At 40.0% G+C, this 11,360-nt stretch overlaps 1 protein-coding gene across 2 annotated transcripts; it reads left to right on the plus strand.

Moving 5' to 3' along the window:
* The first annotated feature begins 1,268 nt into the window (after nt 1-1,268).
* On the plus strand, nt 1,269-10,238 carry LOC146653974 (putative E3 ubiquitin-protein ligase HERC4). Of its 2 annotated transcripts, none has more exons than XM_085380623.1 (23): nt 1,269-1,662; nt 2,373-2,523; nt 2,627-2,703; nt 3,152-3,379; nt 3,475-3,566; nt 3,645-3,772; nt 4,004-4,158; nt 4,280-4,338; nt 4,420-4,511; nt 4,639-4,698; nt 4,803-4,899; nt 4,988-5,168; nt 6,224-6,375; nt 6,598-6,717; nt 6,849-6,947; nt 7,057-7,227; nt 7,466-7,606; nt 7,787-7,953; nt 8,120-8,186; nt 8,267-8,337; nt 8,509-8,692; nt 9,080-9,182; nt 9,337-10,238. In XM_085380623.1, the coding sequence occupies exons 1-23, from the start codon at nt 1,446-1,448 to the stop codon at nt 9,570-9,572; spliced, it is 3,048 nt and encodes a 1,015-aa protein (XP_085236749.1). In that variant the 5' UTR covers nt 1,269-1,445; the 3' UTR covers nt 9,573-10,238. The 2 variants fall into 2 exon arrangements, with proteins under 2 accessions (XP_085236749.1, XP_085236751.1); XM_085380625.1 differs by having other exon boundaries at nt 1,270-1,662; nt 4,283-4,338.
* Nucleotides 10,239-11,360: the final 1,122 nt, after the last annotated feature.

The following is an 11,360-nucleotide window of genomic DNA, read 5'->3' on the forward strand; positions in this document are numbered from 1 at the left end:
TCGGACAGGGTCGTCTGCAGTACGGGGGCCCCACAGGGAATGGTTCTGGCTCCGTTCCTCTTCACCATCTACACTGCAGACTTCTCCCACAATTCCACCCAGTGCTTCCTGCAGAAGTTCTCTGATGACTCTGCAATAGTCGGCCTCATCACTGATGGGGACGACAAGGAGTCCAGAGGTCTGACCCAAGACTTTGTGGACTGGTGCCAGCTGAACTACCTCCAGATCAACGCCAGTAAAACCAAGGAACTGGTGGTAGACTTCCGCAGGCACAAGCATTCTCCACTGCAACCACTGAACATCCAAGGTATGGACATTGAGGCTGTGGACAGCTACAGGTACCTTGGTGTTCATCTGAACAATAGACTGGACTGGACTCATAACTCAGACGCCCTCTACAGGAAAGGGCAGAGCAGGCTGTACCTGCTGCGGAGACTCAGGTCGTTTGGAGTGGAGGGCCCACTCCTGAAGAAATTCTATGACTCTGTTGTGGCTTCTGCTATCTTTTATGGTGTGGTCTGCTGGGGCGGCAGCATCTCTGCTGGGGACAGGAAGAGACTGAACAGGGTGATCCGAAGGGCCAGCTCTGTTCTAGGATGCCCTCTGGACCCAGTGGAGGTGGTGAGTGACAGGAGAACGGCGGCTAAGCTGTCATCCCTGATGGACAACATCTCCCACCCCATGCAGCAGACTGTGACAGCACTGAGCAGCTCCTTCAGTGGGAGACTGCGGCACCCACGGTGTGGGACGGAGAGATTTCGCAGGTCTTTCCTCCCCACTGCTGTCAGACTCCATAATAAAGACTTTAACTGATCAAGCACACACATCCATACATATGCAATAATACTAAGTGCAATAATCCTTTCTGTCATCGTTGTATTTTTACTCAGTTGTATATAGTATTTGTATTTGTATTCTATTTTTATCTTATTGTATATTTATTTTATTTTATTCTACTGTATATAGTATTTTATTTTATTCTATTCTGTACAGTTGTGTACTGTATTTATTCTTATTGTATTCTAATTTTTGCCTCATAACTTTTGCACTGTCCACTTCCTGCTGTGACAAAACAAATTTCCCACGTGTGGGACTAATAAAGGTTATCTTATCTTATCTTATCTTATTTATTCGTGATGCCTTCAAGTTCAACCTCGTAAAGTGGAGCACTTTTTGGTTTTGCATTAGCTGCTTTTGGAAAGAACAAATTGTGCACCCTGTAGCCTAGAAATCTCTATTATATTAGTTAATTAATTAAATAATTGCATTAATGACAGTTTTAGACACGGTAGCCCTTATGAAAAAAAACATACAATATGCGACTGAATGGTCGATTTCTTTACGAGGTGACTCTAATATCTCCGACAACCCTCGAAGGCAGCATCAGCTGAGCTAAATTGCCATCACAGAGCCCTCAAGGTCCTCATTTGAGTCCAGGTGAAGACATGCAGCTGTTCTGTTGGGGAGACAGCTCCAGCGGACAGTTCGGGTCACAGGGGGCCCCCAGCCCCGTGTCCTGGACCGTCCCCGGGGTTGTAACTAAGATCTGCTGTGGGGATCGGCACACTTTATTTCTTAATGCAGACGGGGACATGCTGTCATGTGGGCACAACTCTCAGGGACAACTTGGACGACAGAAGAAAAAAAATGGAAAGATCATAGGTGAGTAGGCTGTTTAGCTGTTTTCATTTAAAGGAAACAAAATAATAAAACAAAATATTATAATTTTATTATTTGATTAATTGCTTTCTTAGTTTCTTTTCACGGGTATTTGGACATATTTATTTAAGGTGTGATTTGACCGTGTGGCGCAGGCTTTTAATCAGATACTGCGTCCTTAAGAAGCGATAAATCATCTCCGGAACACTTACTGCGTAAATAAAACTTAATGCGTCAAGTTTCAGTTTCGTTTCAGTGCTGTCGGTGCAGACAACGAAAGTTAAAACCTAAGAAACTTCAGAGTTGCTAGATGTAGCAAGAAATATGAAATATGACGGAAGCGCGAACACGGACAGTCATATAAATCACGTGCAAAATGTAAGAAATAAATAACAGGTTTATATTATTGTCTCATATTATTATATATTTTTGATACATTAGCATTCATATTGTATGCATGTATGTATGTACTGTGAAACCTAGAAGCTATAACTGGCTTTAACCCAGAGAAAGCGCAGGTAAGTAAGGTAAGCTGTTTACTGCTTTGCAACACTATAGATGAGAAGCTTTGCACAGGTTTTAGCGGATGTCCCAAACTTTCCTGTTTGTCTTTGTTTATGATTAAGTTCTCATTAGGCTGAGGCTACTGTAGTCAGACATGTAATGTGATCCAGCTGACACGTTTGTGTGCAATTTCTGTCGTTCTTTCTAAGCTCAAGTGGAGGGGCTGGGCCGTGTGGTGGCGATGGCTTGCGGTCAGGACCACTCTCTGGCTGTGAGTGCATCTGGACACGTTTTCTCCTGGGGGGCAGGAGAGGATGGACAGCTAGGGTTACCAACACCTCCCAACAGTCACAGACCAAGGTAATCACTCATTCAGTGACACATGAATAATATGCACAATTATCACTCAATTGTTCAAAGCTTTTTGCCACATTTTTACGAATTGTTGTCCATCATCATGCAGCAAGGTGCCTATCCCACTGCCCATACCGATAATTCAAGTTGCTTGTGGAAACTCCCATTCCCTGGCCCTGACTAAAGGTAAGACACAACTTTGTGTGTTCATATGGAACAAGGGCGATAACAGTTTTCCCCACACATGATGACTGATGATGAATTTTTCCTTTTTTAAAGTGTCTTTATCCGTATTGTAAACCCAGCTTGCCCTAAAAGTGTGACGTATATTCTTTCACGTAGCTGACAGTATTTGAAGATATTTCATTGTCCAGAGGCTCATTTGGCAAAGAGAGTCAGTCCATTTAAACTCCAGCACTTTATCCAGCAGTATATCAATTAAAAGGCCATAACTGCGCCTGAATTTCTAATTTGATTTACATAATTCTCACTTATATAACGTATCCATGCATCCTATTTATTCTACTTCTAAGTAAAATATTCTGTGGTGGTTGAGGAATAATAATGTGATAAACTAAATTAATGATTTGTTTGTTAATTGAACATTTTAAAAACACTTTTCACCTCTCTCCAGGAGGCGATGTCTTCTCGTGGGGTTTAAACAGTCATGGTCAGCTGGGCCTGGGGAAGGAGGTGCCGGTGCAGGATACACCCGTCATAATTTGTGCTTTGGCTGGAGTAGCGGTAACCCAGATTGCAGCAGGAGGGACCCACAGTCTGTTCCTTACCCTCGCAGACCTGGTGTACTGCTGTGGGGCCAATAAATGTGGTCAGCTCGGGGTTAACAGGGTGGATGAGAAAGGTAGAGCAAGTTAGTGACTCATAAACTTAGTGTATATGTGTGTGGCATGATTTGAAATAAAACACACTACTTTTTATCTGTTTCTGCTTTAACAGGCAGGTTCAACATCTGTATGGTGCCTGCGCTCAGACCTCTAAGTGTCTCCTTCATAAGCTGTGGAGAGTCGCACTCTGCTGTGCTGACAAAGGTTTGACTTCACTGGTTCATCCAGGTGACTCCAACCATTGATTAACAAAGTAAAAGCTACGGTTGTTTTGCTTTGCAGGACGGTAAAGTTTACACTTTTGGAGACGGAAGCCAAGGTCAGCTCGGTCACAGCACCTCTGCTAATGAAGTGAAGCCCAAACTGGTTGCAGGTGTGGATGGTCCTGCTTCCCAGATTGCATGTGGCAGGTAAAAACCGGGATGTTTTGTTTTTAATATAAGCACCACCATGGCTACCATCATGATCATTTATAGCGTTTCACAGTCTGTGTGCTAAAGATCCCCGTTGTGTTGTATTGTCAATGTTAGCTAGAACGCACTTAAGCATAGAGAAAAGTGCCTGGGTGGATGAGGTGTGTTTGATGAAGCAGTTTGAGTGCTATTTAATACCCACTCCATGGACTGTTTTTGGTCTGCCAGGCATCACACTCTGGTTTTGGGCTCTTCTGGTCAGCTCTGGGCTTTTGGCAGTGGAGCTAAAGGTCAAACTGGAAATGGGCACAATGGTGGCAGTCTGACTCCCACTCTGGTTCAGTTTCCATGGACCACTGACGATGCAGCAGCCATGCCCAGTGGTATGTATGCGTGTTAGATGTTGCTAGTAGGATTAATAGTTCAGAATCTCGAATGTAAATTAAGTTTATGTGCTTTATAAATTTTGAATGTTTAGATGAAATTGTTTGATTTTTGTTTAAGCAGACTTGAAAATAGCTGCTGGGTGGAACACAAACTTTGCTTACTCTTCACCTGCAGAGGTAATCAAACACCTACAGCTTTAACTGCTCACAGAAAACAGGTCACTCTGCCTGCTCACTTCTTCTCTCTTTTATTTTAAGAACTCTGTTCACAAACAGATAACCGGACGTCTTGATGAGACAAAACTCCAAGAATGGCTGATGATGGAGCATAGTAATGTGGAGGCAAAAAGGTAATTCATCATCATTCTGGGATTTTTAGATTTATGTGACTGCAGTTTTAATATTAGTTATATTAAATATATGTTCAAGATCTTCACTGTCTCAGTCTCTGCTGATGTTTCTTTCTCTTTGCGACAGAGAAATAGGATCGATGTTCCTGACAAGTTCAAGTCTTGTTGCAAGTTTCACAAAAGCCAAGTAAGTCCTTCACTGATGGTTTTGTCTGGGTCGGGGTTAATCTAGAAATGTAAGATTTAAGGGTTGACTGGTTGGTGCTGCCGCTCACCTCTGTTTGATATCAGTGGGTTTCCACTGGAAGCAGGCGACTTAACCGTGGACCTGGAGGCCGCTAGCCGAGCTTTCGACCAGCTGTTCACAAGACAGTGGATCAAACAATCAGTTAAGAACATTCTTTAAACAATTTGAGATATGACGACTTTTTTTTTTAAACTTGTGATCTCATACAGTAGGTCTCCTTTCCATGCAGGTAAACTTGGTCCCTCTGTGCGACTTGCTTTACCTGTCAAGAACTGCATTAAAATCTCCAGAGATCATCCTGATTCTTCTGACCTGCCCGCTTCTTCAAGAGGACTCTAATGTCATGAATACAGTTCTATCTGTGGCCATCACTATAGCAGAGATGTCGGACAAGACTCTGGAAACATTAAGTAAATGACTTTTGTCACAAGATTGGAGAACAAGCTTGTTAGTCAACCACTCGTTGTCAGGTTTATGCTGTAAATGCTTTAAATCAGTGGTCCCCAACCTTTTTTGTGCCACGGACCAGTTTAATGTCAGACAATATTTTCATGGACTGGCCTTTAAGGTGTTGCGGATAAATACAAAATAAAATGATACGGCTGATACGAGATGGTCCCACCTGGGAGTAATGGGGGGTAATGACACCCGAAGTGTGTTGCTTATGCTCAGTCTGCTCCGCAATTTTGTTTTGGTAGCTGTAACTGCAGAAAACCCTGCTTCACACTGTTCAGTCAGATTAGAAAAAAACTAAAATAATGTAAGTTATTAATTTTTTTTTCTGTGTGGCCTGCTACCCCAAAAAATAAAATTTATTCATAACACATGGGGAAAAGACCCAGGGAAACGCAGTTAATGATGAAAACCATAAATTTCACACCCGAGCCTCAACTCTCGCGGCCGGGTACCAAACGACTCACGGGCTGTTAACGGTCCATGGCCCAGGGGTTGGGGACCGCCGCTTTAAATTAACACTAATTAACACTATTGATATTTACTCTTTAAACTCTTTAATTAAAACAATTTTTTTAATGTTAAAATGTAAGTACTGTTGTTATCCATGAATTTTCAAATTTAGCATTTAATGAAACAGCATTAGTTGTAGTTTTTTTTTTTTTTTTTTTTTTTTTTTTTAAATGAGATGCCAAATATAGTTATTTACTTTCATTCCTAGACAGAAAAAATGTTTTAGTAGTTGAATGTTAAATTCGGTTTATATGCATAAAAAGTAACAACATATGACAGGCGGTCTAATAAATTGGTTTAGCCCAGTATAATGATCGAGTTTACTGTGATAACTTTAAAAGTATTTATTCAATGTAAGACACTGTTTTGTTTTAAAATCTCTTCAGTTTGTATAATAAGTTATTTTTTATTGCTAAATAATAGTTTTGGAGATGTTAGAAATCCAATTTATGCAGTGTAAACTTAATATTTCTTTGTATGTTTTTTGTGTGTTCTGCAGAAAAGTGGTGGAGTTCACTGTCCCCCTCGATACTGATGAAGCACATCATGGTCTTCAAAAAGGCTCTCGCCTTCATGCTAAAGAATGGCCTCTTACAAACACACAACCCAGGAGTCAAATTTATCCTGGAAGCCCTCAAGCTGCTATACAAAGTCAGTGCTGTGTGCTTTACTTCTGTTTTTTTTTTTTAATGACCATTAGATTCTGGGTATGAAATATTGGTTTCAATTAACAGATCAACTGGAATCTCTTGTTAGTAAAATATGATCAGTTCTAATAATTGAAAGTCTTGAGATAGAAAAACTGTTAAAAAAAAGTTAACAAATGACAATATTGTTTCTGTTTTCTTGATTAAAAAATATATTTTTTTCCAGGCAAACAAAGCTGGAAAGTCCTACAAAGTCCCACTGAGCACCTTTTATGTAGAAGAAATCACAAATGCTGTGCAGCTTTACACTGACATCATGCTTTGGTGGCAATTCTCCAAAGAGGAGGTAAAAACAAACAGTACAGTAAACTCAAGTGCTTCAAATAAACAATGTGTCCATTTGTCCAGTATGGATTTCACTTTCTGTCAGACTGCTTTTTACTGATATTCATTATTAAATGACCGATTGTCTTAAAGGATGACGTGAACACACCTGCCATCTTCTGTCGCTACCCATTCCTTTTGACCCTGCTTCACAAAGTGGCCGTATTTAACTTCTGTGCAGCCACAGTGAAGGTAGAACGTGGATTCAGATTTCACCCTTTTTAACCATCTGCAATTACACAGGAACTGATTTCTATCTTTTAGCAGATTTCCTTCTAATTGGGTTTTTTTGCACTTACAGAATGTGCATCAACTCGCTCATCAAGCAGCTTTGGTGCCCCATCAACCGCATGCCCCAGACTCTCCACCTGCCCCAGTCTTCCAGCTAACCCTGAGGCGATCTCACCTGGTCGAGGACACCTTCAGACAGCTCAGTGCAGCCGACCACTGTGCATTCCAAAGGGAGCTTTTAGTAAATATGAAACTTTACTTTTACTAGATTGCTAGAGCTAGGGTTAGCACTGTTGGCCAGCAGTGTTTCGTTAAAGTGTAAAAGAGGACCCAAGTGTTTAGATGAATGCCCATAAAATTACTTTAGTAATTCGATATCGATAAGCAGAAGAGAATGGACATGGGATTAAATAAACTGCTCTATAAAATCACGAGTTGCAGAAACTAACAGAAACATGATTTTTTTTTTTCTGTCCTAGGTGCTGTTTGTGGAGGACAGGAAGACAACAAATGTCAACAAAAGGGACTTTTTCCTGCATGTGTTTGATGAGCTGATGGCTCCAGAATCTAAAAGGTTCATATATAATGAGAGCCAGACTGTGGCCTGGTTCCCTCCCAAGGTAAGACCAATTATGGAAAAAACCTACATTAATAATCTATGTGCTGCTTAAAAAAATAAAGCAGCAGATTAAAAAAATAAATAAAAAAATAAATATAGAGAGATATAGATATATGATCAATTTCAGATTTAAAATGGATTTTTCTGTATCACAATTTCTTTTTATTCACCGACCAAACAGCCAAAAGTAGAGGAGAAGACTTACTTCCTGTTTGGCGTTCTGTGTGGCCTGGCTCTCTACAACCACAACATTATCCACCTGCGCTTCCCACAAGCTCTGTTCAAGAAGCTGCTCAGGGTCAAACCTACGCTGGACGACATGAAGGAGTTTGACCCTGTGCTGGCAGAGTAAGACAGACTTAAAAACACACAAGTGAAACGCGTTCTTTCTCACATGACATGACAAAAGAAGTTTATTGATACATAGATATTTCCCGTGCGTTTAACCTCAAATACACTGAAAATAGTGCTAACAACAGTATCAAAACATTCATCAGTGCTTTTGTGCCTTTAGGTCTTGGAGGATCATCTTAGAGGACTACACCCCTGATGTTGTTCAAACGCTGGACACTACTTTCACTGTAAGTTTACTAAATCATGTGTTTCGTGTCTGTTTTTCTTTCACACTTTCTTCACCTGACAGAGTGATTATCTGTGGTAGGTGTCCTGGGCTGGTGAGACAGTTGAGCTTGATCCAAATGAACCAGGAAAACTTGTCACCGGGTCAAACAGGTGTGTATAAACAGTCTACACAGCACTCCTTCTCTGCCATCCAACAGCTACATCCACGCTGTGCTCCCTTCTTTATAGTTGCAACATGCCATTACACTGGCTGGGATGTTGCCAACACTATAAATCAGTACTTGTATACTTTTAAATGTTTTTTTTTTTTTTCATCAATAGGAAAGAATACGTAGCTGCCTTTGTGAACTACGTCTTCAACAAATCAGTGGAGAGAGTGTTTGACGAGTTCAAGAGAGGGTTTTTCAAAGTGTGCAACATGGACGTGGTGGACTTCTTCCAGCCAGAGGAGCTGCAAGCAGTGATGGTGGGCCAAGAAAACTACGACTGGGAGGTGTTCAAGAAGGTAAAGAGATATAAACTTGAAGAGATCCAATATTGATGCTAAGATTTTTATTCATAATCTGATTTGTTTTTCTTTAATTCACCATATTCTGAGTAATTTTCCTTGCCAATGCAGGATAGTTTAGCACGGTATGCTATGAATTCCCTAAAACACCTGAACCATATGTGTCACCATAGTTCAGTTTGACCAAAAGAATACAAAAAGAATAGCTGACTGTGTGCACACTTGCAACGTAACATAAATCAGGAATTAAATTTAAAGCTTGCACTCTGCTTATGAAATTAGCAGAGTGACACCACTGACACCTAGTCTGGTGCCAGTGGGATAAAAAAAATGTAAATGATACACATATTTCATATATGTCCTTATTTTTATGTTCCCAAACAGAACACATTTTATGAAGGCGAATACCATGATGAGCATCCAAATATAGTGGTGTTCTGGGAGGTGTTTGAGAGCCTGACAGCAGAGGAAAAGAAAAAGTTCCTTTGTAAGTATTTCATCATTAGGCTTGCTGTCATTTCCATTTACGTCTATCAGTTTTAGCTTACTTGACATGTGTTTCTTGATGTCCTGCCAAAAATTTGTGTAACATTTCAGATTCCATTTTTCACTTATCCTCTGTTATTTTCTTTCATCCTCAGTGTTTCTCACAGGCAGTGATCGCGTACCCTTCCTGGGAATGGAGAGCATCAAGATGAGAGTGGCTGTGCTGCCCGATGCTTCTGAACGCCATTTGCCTGAATCGCTTACCTGCCATTTCCTGTTGTTACTGCCCATCTACAGGAGATACCCAGTCGAGAGGATGATGCGCACAAGGCTTCTCCAGGCTATCAATCACAACAGAGGCTTCCGGAAGAAGCAACGCACCACAGAGTGAAGCAGCAGGGGTTTCGTTGTAAAGAGTCCATCTTAGCATCGGTTATTTTTCGGCTCTTCTTGCTTTACAATCTGTGCTATTAATTTTGAGTGATATTTTTTATTGTTATTACAATTTTTTTTTTTTTTGTGCTTTTAAAATGAACACAAGCTTAAATCTTCAATAAATACAGTGCTTAGCAAATTTCTTACACCGCCCAGTTTATGGATTAAACCACAGTATTGGTAATTAATAAAATAACCTTTTAATGGTTCTGTAGTGGTTAATCCACCACTGTGCACAAGCTCTCAAAATTCTGATTTGTAATGCTACAAAATAACCATTGTTATCTGTGAATTTTCAGATTCAGTTTTGCAAATAAGCGTGTCAGATTTGTTATTTTATTTATTTTATTTAGTTTCAGGGGTTGAATTGTATCCTCAGAGAAGTCCTGTGTGCCCGCTCAAATGTGGGTAAAAAACATGAACCCACTTTGTTGTCTGCCTAAGAAATAACAGTATAACGTTTAGTTGTAAACAAGTTTTTGACAGATTTCTATAATATTTGTGTAAGAAATTTGTTAAACACTTCATGTCATACCTACTTAGAACATACTTAGATTAGGAAATCACCTTTTCTTGCATTTGTACCTAGTAAATCATCTTAATAAATTCTCTGCTATGCTGCCTAGTATTTTATTATTTTTGTATTATTACCACTTCTCTGGAGATGAGTTACACTCTGACACAACTCAGGATACTACCTCTGCTCAATAATGAGACACAATAACAGTACCTTCATTACAGTCAATATATATGGTTACAATAATAAAACTGAAAATGACTCCTTAGAAGAAAGAATTATCTTCTGGCTCTCCAAATACACAAACTCAATCCTCTTCATTGGTGGAGACTTTAACATCGCTTTAGGTAATATGGTTGATAGATGGCCTCCAGGGCAGCAGTCTTCATACAGTACAAACTTTACAAATTTCATGGGAAAATGTAATGTTGTGGATATTTGGAGAGAAAAATTTCCAGATGATAGACTCTTTACTTGGCGCAACAGGATCCAGGATCCTGTTGCAGGAGCAATTCACATTAACATCCAAATGCTTACACTGGATAATATACCTTACAAATTCTCCTATTTGAAGTTAAATAATTCCTTACTAAAGGATTCTTGAGAAGATATGGGAGTCAAATGACTAAATTGAGGAAGAAGTGATCAGCAAACCTCGGAGGAAGATTTTACTAGACCTTCAAAATAGATTGGACGGTTTATACCGACGCAAGGCTGCGGGTGCTTTTGTAAGATCCAGGAAGAGGTGGCTGGAGGAGGGAGAACAAAATTCTGCTTCCTTTTTCAGGCTTGAAAAATACAGATCAAAAACAAACTCTATTCATCAACTAAATATTAATGGCATTGTCTCCTAGGCAAATTTTTGTGCCAAATTCTATGCTAAACTGTACAACTCAAAATATAATGAGGACGTTTCAACACTATTTCTCAATAATATTAAAAACCTAAAAACTATTGATGTGGACGATAGGAGTCATTGTGACAGCCCTCTGATGGTGGAGGAAGTTTCTAATTCCATTTCTGCACTTAAGGCCAATAAATCTCCCGGCACAGAGGGTTTAACTGCAGAGTTTTACAAATCATTTTCTAATCTCCTGGCTCCGTTCTTACTACAGGTTTTCAAAGAAAGTATAGAGAATAACACCCTCCCTCCTACTCTTACTCAAGGTCTCATAACACTTATTCCAAAAGACTCACTTTTTATTGATAATTGGACCCATCTGTCTG

Source organism: Rhamphochromis longiceps, linkage group LG14 (assembly GCF_057381845.1).
Source record: "Rhamphochromis longiceps isolate RC_006_pf linkage group LG14, R_longiceps_female_GT1.1, whole genome shotgun sequence".
NCBI lineage: Eukaryota > Metazoa > Chordata > Actinopteri > Cichliformes > Cichlidae > Rhamphochromis > Rhamphochromis longiceps.

Excerpts from the sequence above, each read along its gene's own strand:
- LOC146653974 (XM_085380623.1), top strand. The coding sequence starts at position 1,446 with ATGCAGCTGTTCTGTTGGGGAGACAGCTCCAGCGGACAGTTCGGGTCA. Across the intron at positions 3,380-3,474 it reads TAACAGGGTGGATGAGAAAG|GCAGGTTCAACATCTGTATG; the intron begins GTAGAGCAAGTT and ends CTGCTTTAACAG. Across the intron at positions 3,567-3,644 it reads ACTCTGCTGTGCTGACAAAG|GACGGTAAAGTTTACACTTT; the intron begins GTTTGACTTCAC and ends TTTGCTTTGCAG.